The sequence below is a fragment of the Parambassis ranga genome, chromosome 4 (genome assembly GCF_900634625.1).
Source record: "Parambassis ranga chromosome 4, fParRan2.1, whole genome shotgun sequence".
Lineage (NCBI taxonomy): Eukaryota > Metazoa > Chordata > Actinopteri > Ambassidae > Parambassis > Parambassis ranga.
Window position 1 is genome coordinate 11,551,583 of NC_041025.1, and position 10,847 is coordinate 11,562,429.

The 10,847-nt window shown below is 42.0% G+C and overlaps 1 protein-coding gene across 1 annotated transcript; it reads left to right on the top strand.

Annotated features, from left to right (window-relative positions):
* The first annotated feature begins 222 nt into the window (after positions 1 to 222).
* On the top strand, positions 223 to 6,116 carry lpla (lipoprotein lipase a). Its single transcript, XM_028403300.1, has 10 exons — positions 223 to 487; positions 1,117 to 1,322; positions 1,642 to 1,821; positions 2,234 to 2,345; positions 2,794 to 3,036; positions 3,449 to 3,691; positions 4,238 to 4,358; positions 4,528 to 4,710; positions 4,807 to 4,914; positions 5,103 to 6,116. The coding sequence occupies exons 1-10, from the start codon at positions 376 to 378 to the stop codon at positions 5,152 to 5,154; spliced, it is 1,560 nt and encodes a 519-aa protein (XP_028259101.1). The 5' UTR covers positions 223 to 375; the 3' UTR covers positions 5,155 to 6,116.
* Positions 6,117 to 10,847: the final 4,731 nt, after the last annotated feature.

Here is a 10,847-nt window from a genome sequence, read left to right on the forward strand (position 1 = left end):
TGTCTTTTCATGTTTTCTGCACAGATCAGCTTCATTGATCGCTGACAGCTGACAGGACCGTGTAAGTGAAACCTGCTGCGCTGCCAGCGCTCCCCCCTGGAGGAGGTTTGTGAATGATCTCTCCTCTGAGCTCGGACAAAGTTTAATCTCCGCCCTCGAACCTCCAGCCAATCCTGTTTGAATATTCAAATGAGCCACCCATAAAGATGACTTGGAGCGGCAACTGTGACAGACCATAAGAAAGTTCACTCTTAAATCGCAACTCCACACCACTCTGTGACCGGTATTTAACACATACCAGTGGATATACAGCTGTGCGACCCAGAGAACTTTTTACTCAGGACTTTTTTTATCGGAAAAAAACGCTTCAATAATATGGGAAAAGAAAATATCAGTTTTTTAACTGTTTGGATAATTTTGGGTAAAATCTTTGTTACTTTTTCTTCAGAGCCTGAACCCACCACCAACACCACCAGCACTGTTTTTGGTAAGACTCACAAAACATTTGTATTTTATTGCAGCTCTGATAAACACATGCGGAAGCAGGTTAATTAATGCACGCTGTTCAGTGCTGACCGGGAATAACCCCGTGAATAGCCTCAGGTCTGCAGGTCTATCCCATTTTTTACACTATTCAGCTCCATGTGTGCGTGAAGAAAAGCTGCAAGTCTTTTGTCTGCGAAAGACAAAAGAAGAAAACATTAACACTGAAAGTCTGTTTTTAAAGGAAATATAAATCATACTTTTATTTTAAAACTTAAAAATCACTGAAATAAAAGTATAGTGTTTCATTTTGCAGTTTTTTTCCTCTTTAGATTTAAATTTATTCCCGTGTTTTATTATTATGAATTGTCAGCCATTGTGAAAGTTTTGCTAGTAGAAAGTAAGATGAGACAAAAGGGGGCGACACTGTCATGCTTTATGTCCACTGCTGAGAGAAGCTGTCACTCATTAGAGCTGAGAAGAGCAGCAGAAGTCTTTTTAGGTTTCATTTCAGCAGGATCACATTGACCCCAATGGCTTCATACCTGTAATAATAATGTGATAAATGGTCCTCTATATTTCTGTCATAATAACAGCTCACTGCATACTGTCTGTTTGTGTGTGTTGGAACAGTAAACAGCACAGTCACCTCCACGCCTCTGCCGACCACAACTGAATGGATCACAGACTACACTGACATTGTGTCCAGGTTTTCCCTGCGCACTGCGGACATCCCAGATGATGACATGTGCTACATAGTGGCCGGCAGGCCCGAGACCATCAAAGAGTGTGAATTCAATCCAGAAACGCAGAGCTTCATTGTGATTCATGGCTGGACGGTACGTCAGAGGGGTGTTCTTTTTTATCTATATGTGTGATATAAAATGAAAACCTAAAATAATTTATGAAGAAAACGATCATAAATGTCCATCTGAACATTTAGAATTGTGACATGTCTATAGCATGAAATGCACTTTTATATGCAAACAGGGGAGTGTATGCAGTTCCAACAGTCCATGCATCTTCAATAATGTGATTTAGAGCCAGTCATGCTGCAAAATGTGAACCTGATGATGCTTTGGCTGCTCTCCAGCAGCACAAAAAGCCCAGTAAATCACCTCATACTGTAGCTGACCTCATGTGTGTGTGTTACTATAGGTAACAGGCATGTTTGAGAGCTGGGTGCCCAAGCTGGTGTCTGCCCTGTACGAGCGTGTGCCCAGTGCCAATGTGATCGTTGTGGACTGGCTGACCCGCGCCAACCAGCACTACCCGACCTCAGCAGCCTACACCAAACTGGTGGGCCGGGATGTGGCCAAGTTTGTAACCTGGTTACAAGTAAGTGTTTTTGGGGGATTGCCAAAATGATCACAGTTCTATGAAAAAAAAGTGTGTTTTTCATGTTGTCATGTTGTGTCCCTCGGTGAGGGCTGCTGCTGACTGACTGGTTATGATTTTAAAAGGCTGTAAAGACATTTTATGGTCGTGTCTGTGTCTCAGAGCAGAGCAGAGTGCGTAGGAGAGCAGAGGGTTTGTTTGAACAGTGTCGAGGCAGAAGAAGGGAGTAAGGGGCACTGGCACGAGTAATACTCTCATGTATTTACATGACTTTCAGCTTTAAAGCTTGCAAAGATTAGGCAAAGCATAAAATGCATTCTATAATCCTTGTTTTAGGATAAACTTCATGTTGCAGCAGAATTTTTCCAGCATGTCTGTATTTATTAAAGCATTGTCTCTCCCTCTTCTGCAGAACGAGCTGCAGTTGCCCTGGGAGAGGCTTCATCTGCTGGGTTACAGTCTGGGAGCGCACGTGGCTGGAATTGCTGGAGATCTCACTGACCACAAAATCAGCAGGATTACAGGTGAGAGTGTTAACTCAACCGATGGATCATGCTCTGCTTGTATTGTAGGTTTAATGACAGAGGGTCATGGTCTGCTGAGCATTTTAACCTGCCCTGTTTAAGCCAAAGCACGTTAATGTGTCAGTCTGTGAATGTATGTGCTCCTGGAAAAAAACACAAACACGCACCAATGAATCATAATCTGTTAAATTCCAGGCCTGCATGGTGTTGAGTGGATGTAGCCAATCGGTGCCAGTCAATGGGTCCAAACCCCCTTTGTGTCTTATTTTGTCACTGTGAAGTTGATCCAGCTTTGAAATCTCTCTGACCTGCTTAGAATAATGGTCTGTTTACTGTGAGCAAGCAGCCCATTAAGAGCCCACAATCGCTGCCTCACGTGGTTTCGAAGCCTCAACAAAACAAGCACTCAGAATGGTTCTAAAGAAAGATCAAACAATCTGCTCCTCAGGTCTGGACCCTGCTGGACCCACCTTCGAGCACGCAGACGATCAGAGCACACTGTCCCGAGGCGATGCCCAGTTTGTGGACGTCCTGCACACCAACACCAGAGGCTCCCCGGACCGCAGCATCGGCATACAGAGACCAGTGGGTCACATCGACATTTACCCCAATGGAGGCACCTTCCAGCCGGGCTGTGACATCCAGAACACCCTGCTGGGGATTGCATCAGCAGGGCTCAAGGGCCTCCAAAGTATGTCACGCAACCTCGAACCTCCTTGAATTTAATGTCAGGATTTGGTTTAGTGACATTGTGTTCATGTGTAACAAACATGAGTCTTCACTTTGATGTGGCTGCACCATAAATACACCTCCACCCACATTAGTGGATAAATAAAACATGTTTACACTCTGTCTGACTGCATAAAAGCTTTAGGGGCTACAGTATAAAGGGTTTTTAACTCCATTTAAGTCTTACCTAATTATTTCTTCCTGCTTTTTTGCTCTCATCTGTTTTAATTGAGCAATACAGAATTAAGTGAGAAGTGCCCTCTGGGTCACCAAACATAAAAACACATCAGGAAATCATTTTCCTGCTTCGCATGATGTCATCTGAGAGGATGACGTTCCTTTTTTTAACGCTTTCGCTTCTCTTTGTGTTGCAGATGTCGACCAGCTTGTCAAATGTTCCCACGAGCGCTCCATCCACCTGTTCATCGACTCTCTACTCAACACCCAGCAGCAGAGCATGGCCTACCGCTGCAACTCCAAAGAGGCCTTTAACAAGGGGCTGTGCCTCAGCTGCAGGAAGAACCGCTGCAACAAGCTCGGCTACAACATCAACAAGATCCGCACGGCCCGCAGTGCAAAGATGTACCTTAAGACTCGTGGAATGAGTCCTTACAAAGGTAAATAACACACACCTTTGTTTCCTTTAATGCAATGCCAGAGATTAAAATCTAGTGCACAAAAATCGGTCTGGATTTAATGAGGATTACTGAGAGTTAATTCACATACATACCATAATTAAAGTAATCCTCAGTGCCTGAGCCGCTGCTGTGTGAATGTGCCTAGAATTAATATTATTACAGTGAGTGTTGATACAACTGGACTGTGCACGATTTGTGATTAGGACAACACTTAATGTCAGCACCCACTCTGTTCCACAAGTGCCAGGAGGTCACGAGAAGAAGAGGTCATGGGTATTTTGGTGATTGCGAGTAATGCTACACCTCTGCATGTGACACTCTAGCAATGGAAAAATGTATTTAAGAGTTGCACTTTGGCAAAAGTCGTCAGTGCCATCGTTAGACACCTTTTGGATGTTATTAAGGAGATGCAAAGTATTTCCAGGATTTAAATGCAGCACATGAACAGTCACATGAAGACAGGGATCAGTGTTACATAAAGGCTTTTCCGGTGTTAAGTTGTGTTGTTGGTCTCCCTCCATGCAGTTTTCCATTACCAAGTGAAGGCGCATTTCTTCAGCAAGGACCAGCTGAGCTTCACAGAGCAGCCGATGAAGATTTCTCTGTTTGGAACCCACGGAGAGAAGGAGGACATTGCATTTGTCCTGTACGTACATGACATACACACAGACATGCACCTGTAGATTACACCTAAACATGAGGTCAGCAAAATGAGGGCTGTGGTGCACATGTGGCTTGATTGCCAGAAAAGCCTCCACAGCCTGTCGGAGGACAGTTTAATCTGACCAGTTTGATCTCTCACTTTAACCCTGCAGGCCCATCCTTAATGGTAACAGCACTTTGTCCTTCCTCATCACCACTGATGAGGACATCGGAGACCTGATGATTGTGAAGCTGCGCTGGGAGAAGGACGCCATCCTCAGCTGGTCTGACTGGTGGGGCAGCAGCACGTTCCACATCCGGAAACTGCGCATCAAGTCTGGGGAGACTCAGTCCAAGTAAGTTTCTAAGCTGCCACCACAGGACGCATCGAGCAGACTGAAAAGTCTGACAGCGTCTTAAATAATGATTTTTTTTTCTCGGTGTGGTTTCAGGGTGATCTTCAGTGCAAAGGAAGGAGAGTTTGCTTACCTTGCAAGGGGAGGAGAAGATGCAGCCTTTGTCAAGTCAAAAGAGGACAACATGAACCGTAAAGAAAAACTGTAAGTCACTCCAAACATATGAAGTTATTCTGAGAGTGTGTCACAAAAAAATTGTGAGTCTGAATCCAAAACAGTGGACAGTATAGAATGCCAGCATTGATTGTTGCACTTAAAAACAGTAGGTGCTGTAGATCAATCTTAGCTTCCTGGTTTTCTAAGCTCATGTTTTTTGTCTGTTTTCCCCTCAGGATGCACAAGCTGAAAATGCAGGGCAGCCTCTTTGAGCAGAATGATGCTTAAAGTTGCACTGGATCACATGACAACACGCACGTCATCCATCTCTTCATACATAGCCAAAGATGGACAGCACACAGCAACGCTGGAGAAGCCTTTGCATAATGTCACACATAATGAATGCTGTGTGTTTTTTAATTTCCTGATTTTTTTTTTGTCCCAGTACAACCTCACAACCTCATCCACAGTGCTAGAAATCAGTCTCTCTACAAATTCTGCTGCTGAAAATTGTTACAGGATTCTTTTCAATGAAAAAAAAAATAGTAGCTCTTGCTGCTTTGTAATCATTGTTATGCTTTTATATCCTATATGTACTGTTTATACTGATTTATACTGATGTGTTTTCTGTTTTTTTGTGCCTATGTGAACTTGGATTATTGTGATGTATAAATGATTCAGAGTGACTGGCATAATTCAAGCACATCTTTGTTAGTTTTTTTATTGTCCTTACTTAACCACTAATTGCCAACAACAGGGACCAAAGATTTACTGTCTAGTGAATGAAGAATCACAGTGGTCTTTGTAAATACCTTTAATCAATATGTTTTTTTTATCTGTGTTAATATCTGATTTCTTGAAGCCTTGTTTGTTCTGTGATTACGTTGGTTATTGTGTCACTGGTCACTTTAAAGGGCCCCTGCTAATGTTAAGTAGACATTAAGGTCACTGAGATTTGCATTCTTTAGCTTTTTCAAACATTACAGTAATGTCTCCTTAATAGTTTTATGAATGGTCAACAGTGTTTCACCTGAAACATTTTACCTCACTGAGTCAGTCTGCGACATTCTGAAAGGTCAAATATTACAAATCAATGTTAAAAATCACCCTAAAAAGCCTTTTTGTTGTGATTTGTGATGGACTGGCCAACATGATAGCCATAAAACATCTCAAGAATACTTCATTTTGTATTTATTGATTGTACATTTATACATTTGTATATGAAGCTGTAATATATTTTAGCAGGCTTCCATTGTCTTCTGTATTTTTTTATACCATCGACTGAAGTGTTTTTATGCACAATTCTTTGGAGGGATCGATCAAATTGATCTTTATGCCAGCTGCTGACTGCATGGACTTTTTATGAACTGAAATGCAGTGCACTTTTTCTTTTTCTTTTTTTTTTAAAGAAAAGAGCCCAGGAAGGGGCGAATAAAGAGATGAACCACATATCAATATATTTCTTTACTGCTCCAGCTGCTTTTAACGATTTATTAAATAATTAAAACATGTATGATTGTGATGGATACTCATCACTTCATGAACATCAAAGCTGTACACATAAACAGGGTTATATCATCCCACACACACTCGTCAAGCAGTTTATTAGGAGCACCAGATCAATCATCAATCAGCCAGACAGGCAGCAGCAGTGCAGTATGACCACAGCAGAGATTCCTCTTCTACTGGCCAACCGGGCAGAAACACACTTTATTTTACAGATTTATTTTAAAGTGCATGATGTATCTTTTAGATGTATTTTTTTAAAACATTCTTTCAGTGGTGTGTCTGTGGCTCCAGCTGCATCCTTTGAAGGACACTGTTTTTTGGATGTTGTCCTAAGGTCACATGGAGCACTGTAAAATCTCCTCTGAGCAGCCTTTCCTGTGTCAGAAAGCATTGCCCCTGTCACTGAGCGGCAATGGCTGCTGTAGATGATACTCAGGTCTTTGCAGGGAACATAAAATCTGTCTCTGCTGCAGCGTTGACCTTGGGATGGGTAGGAGGTCAAATCTAAAAGAGACCGATGGGACAGTCTTGGTCTACTGATATTGGTCCTTAAATGAAACCTTTGAATGATTGCTCTGTTAAACTGAAACATAACTCATTATTTGGTTCCAGTATATTTGTGTCCAGAATCACTGGATGGACTTTATGAAATTGTTTTTAGAATAGGTTGACTTGGAAATTAATTTTCCCCTCTGGGATCAATTAAGTATCTATCTATTTTTCATACAGCCACGTGTGAGATGTGGAAGCGAGCCACAAAGTTTATGAGTTGACAGGCCTGCTTGATAACAACTGTCCCATCATGTGAAGACAGAAACAGCCACAGCACTGGACGAGTGCCACCTGTGGTCTAAAGCCTGCCACATTCAGCGGCTTGATATTGATGTCACTCGGCTGAACTACATCTCCATGCTGGATTACGACCGTGTTGACAGCCCACACCCAACATGTTTTAATAGTATAGGATTATAGCTGCTTGTTATCACTAAGCCAGCTTTGCTAAAAATTCAGAACACATTACGTAATGTTTAAGCAGTCCACAGTATGACTGAGACAAAACAACATGCTGGAGCTCTGACTCCATGAGTGTCTGGATTAGTTCCTGTAACAGAGGATCCCACTCGACTGTTTAAAGGGAGGAAAGTTATTGTGCAACAGTTTGGATCTGGGTAAACTTAAACTCATAAACTCATGTTTATGTGGAATTTCTTCCAGTGGTTCAAAACCTCACAGGGCACAGTGACCCTCAGCTGTTTTAATTGTAATGTTTATATCTAGTGTTTTGTTTTGTTTTTAATGCAGACTGTTGAGAAAAGCTTGATTACACCTTTAAACCAAAAGAAACAAAAAGTCAACATCTAACAACGTTTCATTCTTAATGTGCAAAGACTAATATTTGAAAAAAGGAGGATTTAAGAATGTGTTAAAGTTAAATCCAAATAAATAAATGCCAGGATGCAGTTTTAGTTCAGTTTTTTCCCAAGCGTCACTCACATCATATACTGCTCAGAAGAAACTAAATTTAAAGATGTGAATAAGGTTCTTACTGGGTCTGAGGCAGATGACCTGAGGCACACAGAGAAATAAATCATGAGTTCATTAATTACAGGATCAGAAATAACTGGAGGAGCAAACTTACTGGGGAATCACTGGAAAAAGCAGCAAATCAAAATACTTCAGCACTTGGTGATGACCGTCGGCCTGTGTTTTATTTGCGTACATCGTTTATATTCAGAATTGTCTTTAGGTGAATGTACAGAAATCCAGAACCTGACTCCAGAGCAAGCAGTTGAAATGAAAACTCCACTTTAACAGAAGGGACCAATCAAGTAAAGTAGGAAAAGAGGAAGATAAGATGAAGGGGATGAAAGAGAGAGGAAGAGGAGAGCGATTGGATGGTTTGGGGCAAGCTAAACCAAGTGTTGTAATTATTTATATTACAGCTGACAAATTAGCTGAGTGTACAGTATGAGTGCTGAGTAGGTCAGATGTAAACTCTCCTTTATTCTGCTTTAAACCTACTAATGTCCAGAACAGACTGTTTACTTGCTGCCTGTTGATTGGCTGTTGTAATGAGATACAGATTTCCCAGAATTCATCACCTTTAAAAACAACACTGCTAATTCAACCTCATGTTCTCCATGTGCAGTCATAAATGGAATCAAAATATTTATATTAATATCTGCTTCCTTAGAAAAAGGAAACAAAAACATGTTTACCTTTCAGTGTACTCTCTCCAGTCTTTTTGGGTCTGAACATGTGATCATGCCATTCCTAGAAAAAACCTTAGGAAATCAGTCTTGGAAGTGCATACAAATGAAAAAACACTTTATTCTCTCCAAACTGCTTGTCCAGGTTCTCTTTCTGCTGGGACCCACAGTTCTCTGCTGTGGAGGTCTGGCATCTGGCATCAGATTCACTCTGCTCTTCATCATCACGGTTCAGTCTTTTCCCCAGCAAACATGAGGACGGCCGGATCTGAACTGCTGCAGCAGCAGCAGAGAAAAAACAAACACATGCAGTCACTGTTTTCAGAGAAAATGTTGTCATGTTCATAGAAGAGTGGGAGCTCATGGAGCCAGCTGGTTTGTTGTGGGAGCTTCGTCTCCTGCAGCAGAACAACACTCAAGTAAAGAGTGGTTTTCATTTTGATATACAGAGTGTAGAAGCTCAGACGTTTATGAAATAGCTCTATGTTGGTCATGTGAAGACAGAGCTTCAGATGCTGGAGAGATCTCAGGGATAGACATTGTTCACTGTCATAATTTCACATGGTGAGACTCTCTCTTAGTGGAGGACACAGAGAACAGATTTTATCAAAAGGTCACTAGGTTTACTGTTGTGTGTATCCTTGAAAGCTTCCTACATGAAGCACTTAGTCCTCAGTAGAACTCTGAGGTGCACTGGAGTTTATAAATGAGGCTCTTTTCGCAAGTTTAATCAGGAAGACTCTGTTCTCTTTATCATTGATTAAAGCACTCCATTCACCAAACTTCTCTCCATCCGCCTCCCTGATCTCTCGTTCTCCACCCTTCTTTCCCTCTCTTGCTCTCTCTCTTTAACCTCCCACTCCGGCCAGGTCATTAACAGACAGCACCTCCCTCCCCAATCAGCTGTCGGTCCTTCCCTCACCTACCCAATCACGGCTTAGTCTTTCGCCTCTCCTCCAGCTGCCTTTCATATTGACTCTGGTAACCCTCCTCCACCCCAGGCACCGCCAGATCCATGCCAGTTCAAGCCCCTCCTCTCTCCTATTCTCCAGCCTTCTTCACCACCACCACCAGGTCTAGACCCCGGGGGCACATCTGATTCTAGCGGCCTCCCCTCCTGCTCTTTCCCCCTCTTTTTGGATGTGCTCATCGTGTTGGGATCTAAAACGCCAAAGTACATTCCGATCATTTGTACTGCAATAATTTCACTCCCATTCAGTCAGGAGTCTCTCCTTACTTATGCTTTAAACATGTTCATGTAAATAAAACTATAACTGCATTAGCAGCATTGTTAATTCATAACAACACTGTCAATGTTTTGCTGTCAGCAGACAAACCTCACTGTTCAGCTGACCTTCACAGTCACAAACTTGTTACGCATCAACCATCCCCTCCTCGGCCTCTCGCCCGGTTTGTCTTGGCATCTTTTGCTGAAGTTTTGGGCAACAAATCAGCTGCTGTGGAGCCAACTGCTTTTGCCTGAGTATGAGCACATAATCTGGCACATAACAGCATTTTCACTCAGCCTGTTGCTTTTTTGCTGTAGGTCAAGAGTCAGAGTTTTAAAGTCATGTATGCAAATAATAGCTGTGTATGTGTGAGTGCTATAGTGTCAGTGCAGGCTAACAAAGGAGTTCAGTGACTGCTCAAAGGTTACACTAATATTTTTCCCAGTTTCTGAAATTATCAAATACGACACCACTACACACACTCTAGAAAGAGGAGTTCCCCATTCTTACTTTCAAAAGTCTGTCCCTTCACATGATTCTGATATTTTAATCTGGTTAATTAATGATAATTATTGCAAATCTTACATTCCTTAAAAATGTTTTTTTTTACTATGTTAGGAGGACTTTCTTCTTTCTCAAGCTGCAGCCCTTGAACTTAGACACAGTTTCTGGCTGAACTGGGGCGGTTGCATTGCATTGTGGGTAATGGTATGAAGGAGCTTCACTCATCCTTGACCTCAAAACTGAAGATGGCCGCTGAGTGCATCAGAGTTCTGCAAACTGCTACATTGTATTTTGTGTTGGATCATGATTAATTTGTCATTCTCTCTTTCTTTTTGGAGAATACAAATAATGTAAAGCACCACTTTTTAAAACAAAACCAGCATATTAATTATAATTGATGTAAACTGTCTCACTAATGCCTGATGAGTGTAAAAGATCTTCTGTTGTCCTTGAGAGTCCTGCAGTGTGACACAGCAATGTAGGTGACCGGTGACGCACTTCAGAGTGTGTAGCTATTACACTCATGACC